The sequence below is a fragment of the Sinohyriopsis cumingii genome, chromosome 12, assembly GCF_028554795.1.
Source record: "Sinohyriopsis cumingii isolate HCF-2022 chromosome 12, ASM2855479v2, whole genome shotgun sequence".
In the NCBI taxonomy this organism is placed as follows: domain Eukaryota; kingdom Metazoa; phylum Mollusca; class Bivalvia; order Unionida; family Unionidae; genus Sinohyriopsis; species Sinohyriopsis cumingii.
Genome location: NC_142972.1, coordinates 26,982,281 through 27,004,950, shown reverse-complemented (window position 1 = coordinate 27,004,950; position 22,670 = coordinate 26,982,281). Strand labels below are relative to the sequence as shown.

At 35.4% G+C, this 22,670-nt stretch overlaps 2 protein-coding genes across 2 annotated transcripts in view; one reads left to right on the top strand and one right to left on the bottom strand.

Annotated features, from left to right (window-relative positions):
• The window catches only part of LOC149786141 (macoilin-like), a 45,694-nt gene extending 37,974 nt beyond the window's left edge, over window positions 1–7,720 (top strand). The window contains exon 12 of the mRNA XM_089976475.1: window positions 1,180–7,720. Within this exon, the coding sequence (XP_089832601.1) occupies window positions 1,180–1,394 (215 nt within the window). The 3' untranslated portion in view covers window positions 1,395–7,720. The remainder of the gene's footprint in view (window positions 1–1,179) is intronic.
• A 7,594-nt stretch (window positions 7,721–15,314) lies between these two features.
• LOC149786140 (RWD domain-containing protein 1-like) overlaps window positions 15,315–22,670 on the bottom strand; it is a 31,915-nt gene continuing 24,559 nt past the window's right edge. Inside the window, exon 7 of the mRNA XM_089976478.1 lies at window positions 15,315–15,468. Coding sequence (XP_089832604.1) covers window positions 15,380–15,468 — 89 coding nt within the window. The 3' untranslated portion in view covers window positions 15,315–15,379. The remainder of the gene's footprint in view (window positions 15,469–22,670) is intronic.

The following is a 22,670-nucleotide window of genomic DNA, read 5'->3' as shown; positions in this document are numbered from 1 at the left end:
TTTATACTTTTCTGGTTTTGCTGTCTTTATTTTTGGAAAAGTTAATTCATCTGCAAAGACACAGTCATGTTGACCCAGGGGGAAGACAGTAGCAGAGGTTGGATGTTCTTGAATTTCTGTCTTCCCCTTGCCTATTCTCCTGATGTTAATGTGATATAGATAAGGTAATAATTAGAAAATTTTGTTTGTTCATGAATACTTACCAGTTAATTATGCTATCAATTCCCCACTTGTGCATTTCTTCCTCCGCATATCTGTTCTCTAAATGTTAATGTTGTCAGGTAATGTATTTGAAGGAGAAAGGAAATTTGTTAGAAAATTGTTTCTTGAAGAATACTTAATCATGTTACTGTCAATTTTGCTACACTTTCCAGCAAATACAAACATCCTATGTTTGGTTTCTGCACACTCTTGAACTAAAAAACATCCATTATATGGGTAACTACCTAGCAGGGCAAGGCAGGGTAATTTGTAAGAGTTATTTCCCATTTCAATGTGATACATATAGATGGAAAATAATTTTTAATCTTTTGGGGAGTGCTGGATTTGGGAGCTAGCAGATTTTTTTCTTCTAAATTAGAATGTGATCATGTAAGTATTCCTAGAAAAACATAATTTACAAAATGATTTAATGACTTCTGTACAACTCGAAAGTTTTCTTTGAACTTCTGTGATATACTACACTTGAACTGTAGCAGCTCCTAATTAGTTTGGTGACGTTAGGTGAGGTGCCTAATTAGTTTGGTGACATTAGGTGAGGTGGTGATGGGGGCAGTAGGTATAAGGCCAGGGTTAGTGACAGTAAAAAGGCAGTTTTTTCACAAAACCACACATACACACATAAAAACAAACACCTCTAGCTGAATAACTAGGAGTGCTTTCCATTTAATGGAGGGTTAAAAATTCAAATCTTGGGATGGTTGCAATTCATATTTTGACATGGTTTATGCACAGTGGTATCAGGTCAGTTCATTACAGGTCAAAGGCAGTTGCAATAAACTGATTTTAATTCTTCATTTATAGATGGTCAGTGCGAATAAGTCGTTATTTGCTCTTCAGTCAGTGGCTACAACCACATGTAATCAGTTTCTGTGTATATGTCATTTGGGTCATTAAAGACTTTAGTACTTGTTAGTTCAACTTGTGTCATCATAACTTGTTGATGTGACATTTTTTCAGCTGCCATTATGAAGAGGGATGAAGAGATAGCTGATCTCAAGTCACGGATGTCAGAAGTGATGGCCTTGATGCCGGCAACAAGCACGATGAATGGAATGAACTCCCCCACCTCCTCCTCCCCACTATACTCACACAAGGGGCATGTCAATAATGAGATGATCGTCAAGTCTACATTAAACCCTCATGCCTCTGACTACACGCCCAAGACAATGTAAACTTGAAAGAAGTACTCACAGACTTCAATTTGCATACATTTATTGTATCTTTATGGTTTCAATAGAATTGCAAAGTTTGGTGGTTTTTTTTGCAAAATATGCTAAATATTGTTATAGAAATTATGCGCAACAAGAAAATGTTCAAGTATTACAGAAATGTTCATTGATTTATCCATGACGAATAAATTTCAGAAGACATGATTTTTGCTGCTCTACTTTGTAAATCATTGAGTTGGTTGGTATTCATTGCTCCATCTGGTTCAGTATTTTATCAACTGCCTTAAAAGCCAGAAGAAAGTGGTTCATTCCATATTCATTAGTCACTGATTCAATCTCGTTCTTTCACTTGTTGGTCCAAAGATAATGATACGTATAAAAGTTTAGAGTTAATGTGCTTGCATAGTGTAAAGTCTTTGAGTTTAAGGTTGATACATCCTTTTCTAGAGATAAATCCATTTGTAAAGAATGTAGTAAAAACTTTTCACCCAACAAATGGAGTTTTTTTAAAGGCTTATTACAGGCTTAAAGACTGTCTTTATTGTGCCTGCAAAAAGGCATTGAGCATATAATAATATGACAATTAACAGCTGTCCATCTATTGCATTTTTTATTTCCACATAACTTGAGTTTGATATAATCTGCATTTTCCAAACTTTGTGGGGCTTGTACTTCGGGTAAATAAGCAACCTATTGACATTGGGGTCAAAGGTCAAAGTCACTGGCTGCAAGAAGAAAAGGTTTCCGCACAATAATATTAGTTCTGCATCACAGATGTGGACCAAATTTTATTGATGACTTGCACTTAGAGTAATAAATAAATGTTCTGTACTGTGTGCACTGCTAGATTTTGTGGATGACTTACACTTTGGGTAAGAAAGAAGCGGATTAATTTGGGGGTCAAAGGTCAAGTTCAGGTGACTGAAAGAGGAAAATGGTTTTCCCATATTAGTTTAAATTACCAACCACTTACCTTCACAAAGGTTGTGGGGGAGATGCAAGAAGCAATAGATTCTTGGGTCTAATATACGTCTATACAGTTAACAATATTCTTATTATAAGTTAACTTATCATTCTGTCAGAAAAGACGTGCAGCATAAGAGGACCGTTATTCTGTGTTTGAACATTTTAAAATTCTGTTTGCTTCTTTATTCAGTGGATTTTCAGTGACCACTGACAAATGAGAGACTGGTGTTTGAATTTTTAATATATGTGGGTAAAGAATTTTCTGGAAATACAATCTGGGGGATATTTCTCCCTCCATTTAGGGAAAAAAATGAGATGGCTTTATTGAATTTAGAACATTTATGCTTGCAAATACGTGATTTAATATATTGGGTTGTAATTTTGGCATGAATTTAGCTCTTCTAGTCAGATGATTGTATTGACATTTTGCCAAAATAATTTGTTTCATATCTTGTTTGTCTTACATTAAAATGAAGCTGGTCCAACCTCCAAAATGACTGCCTTGGCAGACTTGTTGAAAATCTTATGGCACATCTCCTGAACAAATAGCTTTATCAAGATAGGCTGTTGATAAAAACACTGGATCAATAAGTAGCAGGTCCTGGTCTAACCTCCAACATGGCAACCGTCATGGCTGTCTTAGAAATCATCTCACTACTACTCTTGAAGGAATGGTGGCATTGACATGGGGTTTTACCTCTTGCAGTTATTGGTCCAAAATGAATATAATACAGATCAACTACCAACATACACATACTATTGTGAACAAGTCTAAAAAATAATCTGCTTTACCTTGGGGTCAAAAGTCACTGCTTGCATTTTTGCACTTCACTGAGTGACTTCTAAATATATGCTGATCAAACCTCCAAAATGGCTGCCTTGTTGGACAGCTTGAAAACCTTAAGGATTCTTCTCTGGAGTAGATGAATGTATTAACATCTGGAACCATCACGGTCATTCTTGTAAATCTTATTTCTGCTTTAAAGAATGACAACACTAACTTGGGGTTTTCACAAAAATACCTTTTCAATAAATTTTCATTTGTCCTTGATTAAAAATGGCATAGATCTGATCACCACGATGTCTGTATTATTGAGTAGAAGTTTGAAAATCAGAGTTACTTATATTTGGATCAAGTAAGATATAACAGCTTGCATTTTTTCTTTTCATGGATTAATTTGTACATATACAAATGAGTTCAACCAGATTTTTTGTTTATTGTTTTTCAAGGCTCAGTTTCAAGGTTAAAAATCTTGACTTGGACTATTATCTGTGATTGCTGTGAGGATGAGGCAAACAAGTTTCAGTGGAATTTTATCAAACACCTTTTGTGGATATATCTAAAGAATACCATGAATGGTATCAGTTTAGTGCCATTTTTTAAAAATATTGTAGATTAAAACCAAACATGGCATGCATGTATTTCTAATACCATGAATATCAGTTCAATACAATTTGAAAAAAAATAAAAATTAATTATTGATTAAAACAAAACTTGGCATGCATGTATTTTTTATACCGTAAATGGTATCATTTCAGTGCCAATTTAAAAATAAAAAGTCGTCATTGTACTTTAGATTGAAACCCAACTGCACAAGTACATGTTCTTGATAGTATCAGAGACAAGTTTTTTGATTAAACACATTAACTGCAAGATATAAAAAAATATTTTTTGACTAAATTTGCTGTCTTAGAGTTGCAATATCTTACATTCTTTCAATACTCAGCAATTAAAAAGATAAATAAATGAATTACTGTGTACAAGTTCCTAAAATATTCTTTTGGGCTTGTAGAGCACCATTCCTTCAGAGGAGTTCTTGTTGTTGAGTAAAATAGCATGAATCCCATGCTTATAATAGAACCTGGATAAAGTAAACTATTTTGATTCACTGGTATGGATGCCTACTTAGATATTTAATCAAATAGAGCATTGAGTATCATTAAGCCCTAATGAAGTACAAAATATTGCTTTTGACAGACAAAAATACATGGTACACAATTATAACTGCCTGGTTGTATGATGTATTTACAGGTAGAACTTGGAGCCTGTTATAGCTTTTTGTTTGTACTGTTGCTTTTTTCTTGTTTGTCCTGTCCCAATTTACCAGCTGTATATTATAACCTCAGTACGAGTAAAATATTTGAGTTGGATTTGAGGGTGGTGCTCATGAAACCTGTGTCTGATAAAAAATAGCTTGTATTTTAGCTTCAAAGGGTATTTATTTTATTTTACCCCTTAAATTAAGAGAATCAGAAGCATAGTCTCTTGAAGAAAGCAGCAATACATATGTACCGCTAAGAATGTTCCAGATGCATATTAACTTTTGCTTGAATTGTTTAAAAAATACTTGTTTTCCTATTTAAAAGATTGTTGAATGTTTTTCTGTTATGGATATGTTTAATTTGGGGGCATGTGTCTATTAGAAGAGGGTTTCTCTGGAAAGCTTTAACACAATATAGTTAAAAATGTGCAGATAAACTTTACAAGACCGGTCCTTGCTCTTGCTAGGTTTTCATTTTATCAGACATTTCAAAAACTAGGAATGGAAGATGACATTTCAGTATTTCAGTTTTGTTAAAATCTTGTTTTGCTTTTCTTAATATCAATGTAACAAATTTATTTTCTGACCTGGTCTTCAGCCATCTCTAAAAACTGGGTCACCATGACATATATTTCATAGTTAAATGTTCTGTGATTATTCATTCTTATAACTCAGTTTCTTTTGGTTACAGTTTCTGTCTAGGATATTTTCTCGTCCACTATTGCTTGTAGTGTTTTATATTATTGAGAAGTGTCAGTTGGTGCTTCAAAGGAGCAAAACGTTTACAAAGATTGGTAACCCATTAATAAAAATTACAGTATTTATGGTTTGCAAATCAGCCATACTGCCCTTGATGGTTTTCTTGTTAATCACTCATTCTGGCAAAGACATTCAGTTTTCAAAAGTCCTTTTCTACATGCCCAATTAATTTATTCTTCTGACCAAAAAAGAAAATTCTGACATAACTACCACAGCTATACATTGTGATTTTTTGAAAACAATGGAAATCAAGATGTCCTGACAGTATTTGGTCTACTTCCATTTTTTACATACACAAGAATGATGTAGGTGATCTGCAGTATACAGCTAGGTTCAGAAGTACAAACAGCAAATATACTAAAATGTATACAAGTACAGCAAGAACTAATAATATATATATTTAAAACCTCAGGAGCAAGTCCTTGTTTAAGTTGGACTTTTCTGCATAAGACAGGTTAATCTTAACCAAAATTTTGAAATGTAGAAATCAAGTCGGATCGTTGACAGGTAAACAACTTGAGGCTGCACAATAAAGTAGAAATTAAGACTAATATTAACCAAGTTTGAGGAGATATTCTGAAATGCAGAATTGTTAGATCATAATGCCATATCCATATATCATTATTGGATTTCATATGGTTTATGTTTTCCAGGCCACACCCATAACAACTCACATTCTGCATCGTGTGTATTGTCTGAAAACATGCAATCTTGTTAGGTTCTCCAGTCACACAGAAGAGATATTTCTATACAGAGAAATTGGATTTGCTGCCTTACCACAATACATCATGTTCATTGCAGTGGAAATCATGATGCAGCATTCTTAGACGAGGTATATTTATTGTGCCTGTATCCATATACCATTATGAAATAAGGGATTTTTTTTGTCTTGCCTGCTCCAGAGTAACTGGTGTGTATTCTCATTTGCATACAAATCATAATACAGTTAAGAATCTGAGTAGTTTCATTACCTGCCAAACATCTGGTAGTAGCTCCACTACTAAGTTGGCTCTCTTTTGAGATGTTCAACCATTTTACATCAGCTGATCAGGAGCTTGCACCACCATGGAAGAGGATTAAGTAAAGCCAGAGTAGAAAAGGATTAAGTCAAGTCATTGTACTGGACTGAACTCTCACTAAGGAAACTTGAAATTGCATTGGAAAAGTTTTTAAAGAATTTCTAGTGACGATACATATTTTCCTAGGTTCATTGTTTACTTTATCCCTTGATTGTGCTGAAACCTTTGCTATTCAAGCATGGGGTTCAAAAAACCCTTGGAATTCAGCAAACATGAATGCCAGAAGAAAGAAAAAAACTTGTATGAGCCCTGTATTGACACTGTGTTTGGTACTTACCGTTTTTTTTTTTCTTCGTCCAGTTCAACATATCAGACCTTTATTTAGGCCAGGAGTAAAATGTTTTTTTAATGGAAAGTACTTCTGCAATTATATTGGAATAGCTAAGCAGCTGCCAAATTTATAGTAGTATTTTATTTTTCACAACTTTGTCTCAGAATAAGTTTACAGCCATAGATGTTGTCATTTATTGTATTTCTGTTGTTATTTATAAAATTATATTGGTGCACTTTTGTTGTTTTCCTGTTTTTGTTTTATTGTACCTTCACATACAAATTGAAGGGAAGATATATCAATAATTAATTTAGAAGATGTACTGGAATTGTTAAAAAATATATATATATATATATATATATATATATATATATATATATATATATATATATATATATAAAGCTCACACATGCATAAAAGCTAAATTATCTTTTGGTACATTTTTATTTTTGTGATTTTCTATCAAATGTTTTGCATTTCAGATGTGTTAGTCATGGATTTTATTATGTGACAAAAATACACAACCTGAAGACTACTTATGGCCATTTTTTGAGGGAGGGTGGGTGGGTGGCAGAGTCCATTTACTATGCTTATAAATTAGATATTTAATGTTTTATTCTCATTGTCTTTGAAGTTTATTAGATGCTTAAGATTTTCAATATGGAAAAAAAAATTGCTCATTAAGATCTGATCTTGATCTTGTAAGAGAAACTGGTGTATATTATAAAAGTCATTGATATTTTATTGTCTGAGAACAAACAATGTAATGGCACCAGGTCATTTTCTTCCCAACAGCAAAACATTTTGATATTTAATTAGGATTACAAAATAGAGTTCAGTGTATTTTAAAGGTGCTGGTCTTTTCATGTATACACTAATTGGAATGAAAAAGTAAGTAGTTGCTAAATGAGTCAATCATTTATTTCCAGAACATTTCGGTCGGGTTAAAATGGTACTCATCTGGGCTATTGTTAACTTCATTCTTTCACTGTATTTTGCTTTCTATGTTGTATTGCATTGTTGCCACTAATTGTAACTACTGTTACACAGCCACAAAGGAGATGATGATAATACTTGTCTGTCTGAACACCTGGTCAGTACTCTTTATCAGTCCATCAACTTCTGATGGGCCAGACTTGGACCCATTCAGAGATTTTTTGCTCTGCCATTATCAAGTGCTGTCAGTAATAAAAGATAGCAAAAATCATGTCAGCATGTGTTCTGGCTATCATTTCATTTCAACCCTTTTAACAGAGGCCAAACTCGATGTTCATGTCATGTGGTGTACTTGTCACAGAAATGCTTTTTTCTCATTTCATTTTGGATAACGCTGTAAAGAAGAGAATCCTCTGTATCAAAGCTATTATTTTTTAACCACTGGAGATTGTAGGTATAAATTATACCTATAATGTTATGCTCTGTGCAAACATTTTGCTGAAGCACAAAGAAATTGTTTTTCCTAATTTCTCAGATAAATGTTTGCACACAGCAAACCATTACCAATTATTATTATTCAGTTACAAATACTAAACATGAAACAAAACGCTATTTGAGCAGCAGCTAAAATTATGTGTTCAAGTACAGCTGACAAAAAAATAAAAAAAGAGAGGTCACAGCCCAGTCATGAACAAATTTATACTAAACCTATCATCTTGACCATATCTCCATCTTAAAGGCTAATTTAACACATTGTCAGATGTGAAAACTTAATTATGCCTCTGATACATTGGAGCAGAATGGCATGAACTTACAAAAACGCTTTCTTTGAGAATTATAAAGGTATAGACGATATTGCTAGGTGGGCCAGAACAGTTTTTACCAAGCTAAAACCAGATCTGTCAGTGATTGGTTATAGAATTGTCCTGTAACATGAAGTGTCAATATGCAGTTTAAAAAAATGGGGAGATAACTCTAAAAGTACTAATCTGATAACTCTGGGGAAGTTACTGAAAGAGTTTAATGACAGAGGGATAAACATAATTTGTAATAAAAACATGGATAATTCTTAAACTGCTGATCAGACAGATTTGTTTTTTGAAAGACAATGAGTAATCCTTCTACAGCATACAAAGAGGATATTGCGAAGGAGTTGAGTGAGATATTAAGCAAACCAAATTTGGACAGACAAACCGACTACAGTATACCGCCAAGACTTAATTTGCAGGGGTTATAAAAATATACTTGTGCAATGTTTTCCTTTTAGAAAATATTTAATATGTGATGAAATACTATGGGTTCACTTACCAAATGAAAAAAGATGTAAAGAAAACCCACTTTTTTAATGGGTAGGATAAAAGATTAATACATTTCTGTCCACATACATATATTTTTGAGTCTCTTTCCCACACAATACTGAAAGCATCCACCACCTAGGCCCTCTGATCTGGCTATGGATTGACCATAAAAAAGGAACTTGTTAACTCTCATTGTGAACAAGTTCACTAATGGTTTGCCCCCTGCTGTAAAAGCATCACTGTTACTTACTGGAAAAGAAATTTTTCTGTTAGGACCACAATGTCTATCAGGATATTTATTTTGTCCAGAATATTACAGACTGAGAATGAACTTCTCTGAGACTGCCCAGTGGAAGATGTTCCAAATTTCCACACAAAGAGAAGGAGCATGTGTACCTTCTTGATGTATGAGGTACACTGTTACTCGCATCATTAAGATGACAAGTATACAACAATGCCTTGTGAGTGCTAGAAACGCTGTCTGCATTTCTAGGTTATTTATGTAAAGGATTTTTTTCACCTTAGTTTCAAAGTCCCTGGAGGAATACAAACCCTTTCTTGATTGGTGAGTAACTTCATCCACTATACATTTACTCCCGAGAAAGGATGAGAGCTGACTTCTCTCGAGTGGAGACTAGACCCAGAGATGTCATTGTCAACCGTCAGAGGGATAGGTTCTTCAGGACATCATGTATGAACAAATCATAAGACTGGAGGATGGGGTTCCCTAAGGACTGCAAGTGAGTGGCTATTACCCACATCACTTTGGTAAAAGCTCAAGGAACAGAGATGATACTGAGCAGCCAGAAAATGAAATACCTCCTGGCCAAGACAACACAAGATGTATTTCCTGTGAGCAGATGATGGGCACTGTAAAGGAACATGTCCTTAATCTCTAGGGAATGGGACTTGTAGCATTCCATACCAAGATGGTAGTCTCCTTAAAGCATTCCTCCTGCAGAAATTTAAGCATAAAGATCAATGATGAGTTGAAAGGTTTATAATATAATAACTGCTCTCTTTGGCTAAAGGCTGTGCACCTTGTCCCTTAGATGAACCAGACTGGACTGGTAAAAGAAAATGGAGATCTGTTAGAGAATATTACCTGAAGTGGTAAACCCCATGTTAAAGTGGAACAAATCCACTCATTATTAGTGACTCCTAACCAAACCTATAAAAAGAGTGCTAGTTGGGCAACTACTGGAGCTTGGAAAGAGGAAGAGGATGCCAAAGTACAATTCCCTAGGGCAGAATACATCTCAATGGAGAGAATGGGGAGTCCAAAGACTTCCTCCTTGGCCTCATCACCTGCCTCATTTAGCAAAAGGGTGGTAGGGAGATATGAACTAGAGCTGCATGTTTATATGTTGAGGCTGACCCTGTTCGAAAACTTTAGATCCCTGTGGTCATTATTGGTGAAAATGTTTCCTGGCCAGTTTTGATGGGCTCAGAATCACAGTCAAGGAGTTCACGGCCACTAAAATCCTGTGATTTATGAGGCAGTATCCCTGTGGGGGTGGTGAAGGTCCATATAGTGCCGCTGACATAAAGAGCACAGACCATTGACATTTTTACCACTGCATCCATGAAATTAAAGGAGGTTGCCAAAGAGATCTGTATGAGAGGTGATATCACCAGGGTTCGAGTAAAGCTCCAAAGCCTTGAATGGGAAAGAAGCCCAGGTTCCAGCTGATAACCCCACCTGACATGCACTGGAGTTCAAGGGGAATCGGGCTTAAGGGGTCAAACAGGGAAATGAATAGCTGGAGCATAAAAGGTTGTAAGACTACCTCTTCTCCTGCCTGGTGGACTCTAGAACCTGGAAACACTTTTTCACAAATTCATAAATCGTAATGGAATGTGTGAACAAGCAGAAGATGTGAACAAGTGTAGGACCAACAGGTAGGATGAAGCACAGGACCCAAATGGGAAGGTAGGACTGCTACAACCTACTCATTTGATTCATCCAGAATGGAAGGGCATCATAGTCTTGAACCCACCCTCAAGGCAAGACGGGACCATCCCCCTTGCACCAGTCTCTAGAGAGGGAGATACTGAATTAGTGTTTTTGTTTTGATGTATCCACTTGCAAAACTAGCCTACTAGATGTTTACCTTGGCAATGGAATCTTGACAGTGTTAGAGGAAAGGCAGCCCAACTCCATTTCATTAGACAAGGCCGATGTTGACTGAACAAATACCTTGTTTGTTATGTCCTACATACATAATGTCATGGCTCAGGGGGAAAATGACTTACCAGGTAAGGGTGGGTGTGTTCCCAAATCTCAGAGGTATTAAACGGGAACATAGGGAAGGGAGGGTGTACTGATTTAATCCCTTTTCATTGACAAGCAAGCAAAACCCCAATTCCCTAACCCAATATGGATTGGATAGTAGCACAGAGACCTGGGTTAGAATCGACCCCATCCCTGTCCCAAGCGTGACAATGAAAGTTAGATGTCTGGTTGCTTGAATGGCATGTTGTACCATTTTCATTATTTATTAACTTTTTGTGTGCAAAACTTTGTGGCATGATGATAATGATGCCCAGAAAAGACAAGAAAATACTATGTCAGGATACAATATTGGTATGTGCAGGGTTCCCAACCTACCAGGAAATCGGGGAAAAAGTCAGGAGAAATGATAATTTTTTTCCCGACCGTGAAAAGTCCGTGAATTTTGCAAATATTGACGAAAGTTGGGGAAAACCCGGGAATTTTCCTCCACAATTTGACGCCCAAAACAATTATGTAATTGAATCGTAACTGAATTGATTGTGAGTTACATTTAACGAATTCTAACCAGAATATTAGGAGGTTGCAGTATGTATCATTTGTATGTTTGCCATAAATATATTTGTTGAGACAATCCAAACACTCAGTGGATTAGATTTGTCTCGTAGACTTTTTGTTTCAGAGACAGTATGATATCCGTATCTTTTTTTTTTTTATGGAAGGTATGAAAACCAGTCTAGCATCACAAGAAGAGAACACTGAGGCGTTAAAACATAACCACTTAGCAGATGGGCCAGCAAACTTGAACATCGTTAAATCGAGTTATACCTGTATAAAATCGATATGAAAATTATTTATTTTCTCAGAAATTGCGAGTATTAAAATCATTATGTCTTTAATTTGCTGAAAGACTAAAAAACTAATGCATTGATGAAATTGAGCTGGTACTAGCGATCTTGAATTCTAGTCGCACGAGCATACAGAATCTCACAGCTGTCATTTTCAAATATTGTAGAAGAAAAAAAGTAAATGCAAGTCATGTCTGGTTGCAATAAAAATACAAAACAAAAGAGCACAAAATTCTCTATTCCGAGGCCTAATTCCGGAGTTTTGTTGACGTGCTCTCTCACGCAGGGAGCATATGAAGTAGGGAACCAGATTACTCTGCTTGATGAATCAGACTGGCCAAGTTTCTTGTAGTTGTTCTCGAAATAAATATGTTGAGAATTATATGTTCTTTCTGGTTTTTACAAAAGGTATGAGACTTTCATTTAATTGAAACTTTGTACAACAACATTAAAGAGGAGTTTGTTGTTGATATCACGTGACTATTGGACTTCTGATGTTGTTTGAGAGTTGTGAAGTCTTGTGGCTATTAACGCAAATGGTGAGTACCGGGTCAGGTTTCATCAATGCTGAGTTTCGTCTAGTCTTGCTGTATTCCTGTCAATTTCATGCAGGTGTAAGTCGATATAACCTAGTTTAAATTTGCTAGGCCTGCTGGTAAACTATCTTACAGTGGTGGCAGATTCCAATTTTTTTATTTGTAATTGCTCTGAACCCACACACCATCCTAAATGTCCAAATATGAAGAATGGGATTGGAATATTCGGAGGAAACCTGAATTAGAAACATTTTGAATCTCTGAGCTGAACTCTGGTGCAAAACTACTACATAGTGACATGTAGCTTGAGGCAATGGTTTCAGATCTTAAATAAAACCCAGGAGAAATGGGAAATTGTCATCCCTTTTATTATATATTAATAAACAGTAAGATCCCATCTATCAATACAGGTTTTGGGACTGGTCCATTGACCTACAAGAAGACAAGATGATTTTACAGACATTTCGGCCCTTGTTTATACAACAATATATAATTTTGAAGGTCTTTTGTCAAACTTTAAATCAACCATTTTGTAAATGTCTTTAAATGATGGAATTTTTAACCAAATCTTCTTAAGGAGTTTAGGTTGGTTGAAAAATCTTGTTTGAAATTTTACTGGCACACATAAATTCAGGGTTAAACTTTTTACGTTACAAGATAGGATTCTAATACTTTGCATTTATTGGGGTTTTTTCCATACTGTGATAGGAAATGTTTACTTTATATAACATGCACATATATTGCTATAGAAATCTTCAGAATTAAAGGTTTGAGAGGAAACAAAATAATTTATGCTCATTATGTTGTTTCCACGTAGCAATATAATGCAGGTCATCTAAGTAAAGTTAGGATTTGTATTCTATACATTGAAATGGCTTTAAATGCCAGTTTATAGGAAAATAGTAAGATTTGTTTTGTGTGACTCATTTTGTGGTTTTTGTACATCATCTTTTCTGACATATATGTTTTGGAAAATCTTGAAAGAGAAATATCTTCAGATTTGGAAACTGCATTTTTTATAATCCAAAATGTTCTTTAATTCCATTCAGTAACAGTCATATGTTAACCTTGAAAAAATTAATTTCATCCTGGAAAAAACCTGGAAATTTATATCTAGAAAAGTGTGGGAACCATGTATGTGTGTATGCACATGTATATGATTATGTATGCACATGAATATGACCCAATTCCATATTTGTGCCATATTTTTTCCTTTTTTTTTTTTACCTAGGTTGGGGGGTATGTAGTAAGACTTGTTGTGTCTGCCCTTTCCACAATCTTATGGCTGTAACCAGTCATAAAGTTTCTGATGGCTTGCCATGAATTTTTAAACAGTATGATCACCTGAAGAGGCACATACTGCCAAAATCACTTTTATGCCCCACACTGCACACAAGTTGTTGCCTTTCTTGACTTTCACTGAATTTGTGGTACCATGATAATGATAAAATAGATTTGGGAATTGGTTGAAATGTAAAGAACAGTGATTGGTTCCCTTAACTGATTAACCGTCAAATTTTAATCAGTTGGAGATATTTTCAATATTTTTTCCTGGACAATGTCATTCTTCCATACTTGGTAATGGTTCAGTTGTATCTTGGATGTCTTGTAAAGTCTGCCATGTTATTGGCATCTGGATTGCATCTTGTTAAGTCTGCCATGTTATTGGCATCTGGATTGTGTCTTGTCAAGTTTGCCATGTTATTGGCATCTGGATTGTATCTTGTCAAGTCTGCCATGTCAATGGCATCTGGATTTTATCTTGTAGAGTCTGCCATGTTACTAGCATCTAGATTGTATCTTGTAAAATCTGCCATGGTACTAGCATCTGGATTGGATCTTGCAAAGTTTGCCATCTTATTGACATCTGGATTGTATCTTGTAAAGTCTGCCATGTTACTAGCATCTGGATTGTATCTTGTAAAGTCTGCCAAGTTACTAGCATCTGGATTGTATCTTGTAAAGTTTACCATCTTATTGGCATATGGACTGTATCTTGTAAAGTCTGCAATGTTATTGGCATACAGACTGTATCTTGTAAAGTCTGCTAATATTGGCATCTGGATTGTATCTTGTAAAGTCTGCCATCTTATTGGCATATGGATTGTATCTTGTAAAGTCTGCAATGTTATTGGCATACAGATTGTATCTTGTAAAGTCTGCTAATATTGGCATCTGGATTGTATCTAACGCAGAAAGCTGTATTAATCAGAAGCTGTTATTCAAACATTTAACTTTTCTAGGATCATTTAGTCCTAAAAAATCAAACAGTAAGAAAAAGAAACTTGATTCATTTATATTTGATTATACATCATAATTGAACAAATGGTCATTTTACTTTTCTGACCACTAATCATCACACCACTAAAAGCAGCTAGTAAAGTTTTTGATTAATATGCATGAAATTTGGTAAATGCTGTGGTCATCATCTAAGATGTTCAAATGTTATTACCCATAATGCAGCTGGTCTGAGTTTTTGATGGATTGCTGTGAAACTTGTGTACACATTATGGTCATCACCTGAAGTTGTGCATACTTTATCTAGTTTTTAACTTTTCAAACTCAGACCTTTATAGTGAAAACCTTGTTATCATGAACACAGAAACTGCGAGACAGAGGCAAATGATTTGTTTTTTGCATGTTGGTGTGCAAAAGTAGATGACTCCATTAGATTTTTTTGACAGCTCAACACTTTAATATCTTTGTATGGGTCTGTATGTCCACCCATGCCCAATTATATCATATTAATGACCTATCAGAATTGTGTACTCAGAGTTTGTATGTGAGATTTGTTTGTGTTTTAGGGGACTTTTCAGATATCACTGTAATTATCTTTGCTTGCTTGGGCTCAACTGTCTGGATAAAAACAGGCAAATTGGTCAAGTCCAGCAATGAATCAAAATCAAATCCTGACCATTCTTAATTGTTTCATGTTAACTAGAACCAAACCCAGAACACTATGTACAGGTTTATTTGCATGCCATACAACCATACAAAGTGTTAACCATACGACTCGATGTTTAATCTTCAGTCTCCAGCAGTTCATCCTCAAGGTCAAGGTCATCCATGTCCTGAAATAGGGATTCATCCACTTCTATCGTGTCAACTTCTGAAAAACAAAAAAGATCACTGATTGTATTTTTGAAGAACCAGAGACAAACAGAAAAAAAACATAAAAAAAGCCATAAATGGAAACATAAAATAATTACTGAAAAACGGGGGCCTTGGGTGGCCAAATTGTCCAAAGAGCACTCGCCTTTACCAATCACTGCCATCTGACCTCTGTCTGTGTGGGTAGAGTATGTAAGAAAGTTTTCCAACAGTTTCCTGTTGGTTGGTGGTTCTTATTGAGGTTTTCACATCCAGGTTCATCCACTACTAGTTATACTGGCCTCCATGGACACAGCGATTATGTAATGTACAGATGGTAGGGATCAACATCTCTGTTTAAATGGAAGTCCAGGCATTTAAAACTTAATTTATTATCTGTCTTCACATGAGAACTTGTGTGTTCCAGTTCCAATATCTTTTGCTAAAGTAAACCAAGTCTTTTTGAGGAAACACCTTTCTCTAATTACCACCCTTGTGTTTGACTGATTATGCCATATACTGTGATGTGATCTTTCTGTATCATGACTGCTACACATACAAAATGAACCATCAGTGTGTCATGTAAAGCAACATATAAACACTGGCAATCTCTAGAGTGACATAAATATTAAACATATACCAGTAGGTCTAAAAGTGTCATGCTAACATTATCAGAAAACAGAAAACAGAAGGAATATCTCAGAAAACATGAAAAGGAACTTCATGATTCCATGGACACTGATTCTCTTGGACCCTGGAATTAAACTGGAGGGGGGGATATGGATAAAATCTGGGATTCATTCCATATACATCCCATTGTGTCTAATAATACAGACTCGGAGATCAACTTACATGAAGGATTCTGTGTTGAGGTCATATTGAGTCCCACAATGTATTGGAACCTAATGCCAGTCAAGACAATTCACCTTATTCAGTGTATGCCACATCGAAACTGCTTGACAAAACAGACACCCAGTTCAAGGATCCACGCGATGATGATACAGTTTGCCTATTCATTTAATCACACTATTCCATCAGGACTGGAATTACATAATATGATGCCCTGGTGGATACATAAACAATAAAGCTAAATAATACTATGACCATGTTATCTTTGAAAATTGGAACTTTAGCTGTGTATATTCACATAATCCATGTAATATAAAATAAATATTTCAAAAGAGGTTTCTAGCCATTCCATCTTTAACCCCTATTTTTATGTAAAAACTTATTTCGGTCATTATGTTCAACACTATTTAAGTCAATCCCAGCTGCGTGAAATGTCATTCAAAACCCAGCTATATTAAACATTAATGCAGTCTGAAAAACAGTACAAAAACCTGTAAATTTATAATGAATGTGCTCACAAGTTATATGATTTGCTCAGAACCAATCCAATACCAATACCAATATAATGTGGTCTCTGAAGCTGCAGTACACCACACTCTGGTCAATCAATGCTACAAACATAATGTGGTCTCTGAAGTTGTGGTACAGCACACCTTGGTCAATCTATGATACCAACATAATGTGGTCTCTGAAGTTGTGGTACAGCACACCTTGGTCAATCTATGATACCAACATAATGTGGTCTCTGAAGTTGTGGTACAGCACACATGGTGAATCTACGATACCAACATAATGTGGTCTCTAAAACTGAGGTACAGCACACATGGTGAATCTATGATACCAACATAATGTGGTCTCTAAAACTGAGGTACACCACACCCTGGTCAATGTATGATACCAGCATAATGTGGTCTCTACAGTTGAGGTACACCACACACTGGTCAATATATATCCAGATAACTTGAAAAACCATTTAGAATGTAATAAGATTTATGAATCTCACTTCTAAAAAAAGTTGGAAACCAATAAAGAAATGGATGATGACAAAATAAGATTCTGTTTGCAAATATCCAATCCTACTTAACATGTTTTGATATTAACAGGAAATAAAAAGGTGAACATATCAACATAAAAATGTGTATCTTGACACAAGGCTGCTTAGTTCCGTTTTCTAAAAACTAGGGAATCGAGAAAATTTTAATTTTAGTTGGTTCAGGAGCTGCTAAAGGTAGATTTGACTTAAAACAAGGCTGGCACACTAGAAAAGACAGTGTTGCAGTTTCCACTGACATGAAGGCAACCCTCTCCCAGAGGTAAGTCATGAATTTCACTCCTCATATCCAATGTTAGTGAAAGAAGGAAAACCATATTCTGATGTTAAAATAAGAATGAATACATGAAATGTGCCACCTAGAAATTAACAGTGAGAGACTGATCCCACGAGCTTAAAATACCTGATAAGCTTTGAGATAAGGGTACAACTCCACAGGTGCAAGCACCAAAAACATAACTAAGAATATGTTTTATGACCCATAACAGTGGAAATTGAACAATAATTTTCTTCAAAAAATGGAGAAGGAAATCCAAAATATTGATAAAAAAAGAGCAGGTTACCCTGTCAACTGCACCAATTACACAGAATACATTCCACTTGGCTTCATAAACCTTGGGAGGTTAACTGCCTCCAAGCTTTAGCAATGCACTCTGCAATTCTGCTCAGAAATTGATCTTAGCAGATGGAACATTTGATACTAGTTGGCCAAGAAGGGATAGAATTTGTCGATTGCTGTGAAGGATGTATCCCATGTGCTGCAACAGCAGATCCCTCCTCAGCAGTAACTCCCTGGGGGCGTCCAATGATGGGTCAAAGAGACCGCTAAACCATTATAATTGATCCCACATGGGAGCTATCAAGATGAACCTTAATGATAAAGTCCTGACTCTGTGAAGAACTTGAGGGATTATTCTAATTATACTAAAAAGTGGGATCCACTGTCTGCCCTCCAAAGGAGGTTTCAGTCTTACATACAAAGAAAAGGGGCATGAGTGCCTCCTTGGCATCTATTTTATTGCCCAAGATGACCACAACACATCTGTGTCTTATAGACTGATACATCCATGTAGTGCAAGAAAATATATCATACATTTTCTAGGTTACTGATGTGCAGGATCATGCTTAGATCACAATCCTTGAAGGACTACTTCTGGGTCTAGACTGAATGCCATTGTCAAAGTCAGGCATTGGTATACAGGATAATGTGAAGTTCTGGGGGGTGTATTGGAACTTCTGCCAGAAACCTGGCCTGAATGAGCCATCATCCAAGGTGGTGGTGAAATCTGGACCCCAAAGTAATTTGAAGTGAAGGGGTCCTTGTGAGGCCTCATACAGGGTCATCCTATGGAAATTAGATCTGCTGCTGCATTCAGGGGCCCCAGAAGAAGATGATAAAGAGAAAAAGACAGTTGTAGAGATCATCCACATGTTCCTGTTGGAAAGAACATTAACTACCTCTTGATTTGTAAGGAACTTCATCCCCACATGCATAAAGTTTTGAAAAAGACTCTTATCTGACTTGTAATGACTGAGGATTAAACCGAATTGAGTATGTCTCTTCCAACAGTTGCCTGAGTAAAATACATCTGAGGACATTGTGAATCAAACAGTCAACAAAACACTGGATGATAGGATTCCCTCAACAATCTTAAATGAGCTGCTAAGATATACTACCCTTATAAAGATGCTGTGTTAAAGGAAAGAGCCTGAACAGCAAGATCTCATTGTGTAAACAGAATCACAAGAATTTCCTGAGATAAAGATGGGGATATGTAGCAATCTCCATTTTGGTAGGCATATTAAAAAGTTGTTTTAATTACTACACTTACGCAGTGGGTAGTCTGGCATTATTAGAACTGTTGAGAACAGTATCATTTTCTGACAACTTTTGAGAACTAAATGGTCTTGTTACAAAATGACACATTAATTAACCAAATCAGCCATTAGCAAAAGGTGCCATCATCGCAGTAACATCTGTGTGTAGGGTCAGCCAAAGTTATTCTTCAAATACAATCTGTAGACATCTTGTAAGTGTTCGCATTTAGGTAATCTGTGGCTTTTTCTTCAAACTTTGCAAAGATATATTTGAAATTTTTTTTTAAAGTTCTAATAAAATATGCATACTATTCCATTTATTTTCTCTCAATTTTTTAAGTCAAATTTTGAGTGGATTGGGATGTGTTCTGGGATCACATTCCTACTGAGTGCCAAATGTGTTTATTAGTACAAATATAAGAGTGAAAACCAACAAGTTTCGTAAAATTCAACAATAATTGATGTCCCTAAAATACAAAGAGCTTGAAAAGAACTTAACAGTATTGTGAATTAAATCCCAAAATGTCCTAAAAGTTTTAAAGTTTTATCACAAGTCCAAATGTTTAAAGTTCCAATTGAATTTCATTGGTATTCCAAATAAGTTCCAAAATGAATGTGTTGACATGCCTGTAGTCTTGACTGTGCTAATGTGTCAGTGGCACCGATTGTGATGATGTGCCAAGAGTCTTTGATGTATCACAATAATAGAATCCCAAAATATTCTTGTCTGAATTCACTATAATTCCAAATTAATGTTCCAGTCCAACAATATTATTGATGAGAATTCTGTGTTTCCGATGAGCAAATATTCTGAATAAAGAAATCCACTCAAATGAAAAACTGAGCTCAACAATAAGACTGATTCTGCTTCAAGATGTTAAGGCAAGAATGAGTAATTTTTAGATAAACAAGATTATATACCCCTCTACCTCACCTAGGTCATAATTACCATTTTCTGGAAATACTGTCACTTAATGGAAACTTCCATTCTAGAAGTTTCAAGGGTCAGAATCAAGACTGTATCATTTTCTCAGATTCAAGTAAATTTGTTTACAGTAATATTGATCTGAACATTTCATCCACAATTCTATAGAAAATTTTAGCTATGTATTCTGTTGTTCACAAAATAAATTTCCCTCGTCAGGTACACAGTTAACTTGATTTTGGACAAGGTCAAGTACAAAATACACGTGTGTAACATACAATCATTAAGAAAAGCCAACAAGTAATAAAACTTAAATATATAGAACAGTTTCAGGTGCTATCAACAAAGTAGTACATGCTGACAATTAAAATTGCTGTCTTTAGGAATTAACCAGTGAAAACATATTGATGCATTTCAATCTGGTCATTTACAAATGAAATTTAAGTGATGATGCTTCAGTTTATTTGTGTTTGCTTACAATGACTACTTGTTCGGATCTTAAATGGAGGCAATTCTTTAATGGTGCATAAATGTGAGTACTGCATATCAGCTTGACTGGTCTGAGCTCTAAATAAACTGCTTATTAATTTATTTTATCTCAGACAGACTAAACAATCGTACAGAAACACACCCAGGATTTGTTTTGGTCAATAAGTCATTTCATACAATCCTAATGGCACAATTTAGATCCTGATGGATGAAACTCAATAATATATTTTAGTTTTGATCTTTTCTCAAAATACAGACCGAACTTAAAAAATGCAAAACACCCAACTGAGTATATTCTTCTCTTGAACTTTGCATATTATAAGTTTGATATCAATTTATTTACTTCAATGCGCTTCTCTTGAGCATTAAAGAGCTGCAGTGGTTAAGGCATTGTACTCATAACCCAAAAGGTGCAGGTCTGATTCACACCTACCATGGTGCATTCTTGGGTAAGGCATTTTACTTTAAACAGCGAAGTATAACCTTCAAAGTGTTGACATACTGTACAACACTAAAACCCAAACATTCTTAAGAAATAATATCCATAAATGTAGACAATCAATTCTAAATTTGAGTCTTTTACTATTTCATGTCCTTTCTTAAGCTGCTGTTGATGTTTAAGAACCATATCATTTTGAGTTATCAAGGAAAAGGTTTAACTGGAGAACCAGAAGGAACCTGCAAACCTGGAATCAGTGATCATGTACCTTTGAGTTAAAACCATGGATTCCATACCAGGATAGATACTATTATCATTGACTTTCAAAAATGTGTCCTTGAGTGAACAGCAGCAGCATACAATATGATAGATTATGTTATATTGACGGTTCTCATTGTAAGATGCATACAAAGTAGAAATTTCAGTTATAAGAGATCCCCTTTTTTTCAAGCATACCTTGTATTTATGTGAGGCAGAAACTTTAATGCTGAGGTTAAAGCAGGGTGTGGTAAAGTATATGAATGTATGAACAAGCAAACAGATGTCTAAGTGACTGTCATTTGGATGGATGAACACAGATGCCACAGCAATTGTCATATGGGTTGTATGAACACATACAATGATGCCCTAATAATTGTCATATGAAAGTATGAATAGGCATATAGATGTTAAAGTGATCGTCATAAGTATGTATGAACATTGCACACAGATACCGTAGTGACTCACATAGATGAATGAACTCACACACAGATGTCAAAGTAACTGTCATATGGAAGTACGAATATGCACATAGATGTCAAAGTAATTGTCATATGGAAGTATGAATATGCACATAGATGTCAAAGTAATTGTCATATGGAAGTATGAATATGCACATAGATGTCAAAGTAATTGTCATATGGAAGTATGAATATGCACATAGATGTCAAAGTAATTGTCATATGGAAGTATGTATACACACATAGATGTCAAAGTAACTGTCATATGAAGTATGAACATGCGCACAGATGTCAAAGTAATTGTCATATGGAAGTATGAATACACACATATGTCAAAGTAATTGTTATATGGATGTATGAACTTGCACACAGATGTAATTGTCATATGAAAGTATGAATATGCACACAGATGTCAAAATGATTGTTATATGGATGTATGAACTCGCACACAGATGTCAAAGTAATTGTCATATGGAAGTATGAATATGCACATAGATACCAAAGTGATTGTTATATGGATGTAGGAACATGCACACAGATGCCATGCCATAGCCACCAGTGATTATCAGATGAACTTCCACCAAGACAGGCCCAACAACATAAATGAAAGCCATCTAGAATCCACCAAGACTAGGCCAACAATAACAGAAATTAAAGCCATCTCGAATCTAAAAAGACAAGCCCAACAAAAGGTGAAAGAAATCCATCTAGAATCCACCAAGAGTAGGCCAACAATAACAGAAAGAAATCCATCTAGAATCCAGCATGACAGGTCCAACAAGAACAGAAAGAAATCCATCTAGAATCCAGCATGACAGGTCCAACAATAACAGAAAGAAATCCATCTAGAATCCAGAGTGACAGGTCCATCAGTAACAGAAAGAAATCCATCTAGAATCCAGCATGACAGGTCCAACAATAACAGAAAACA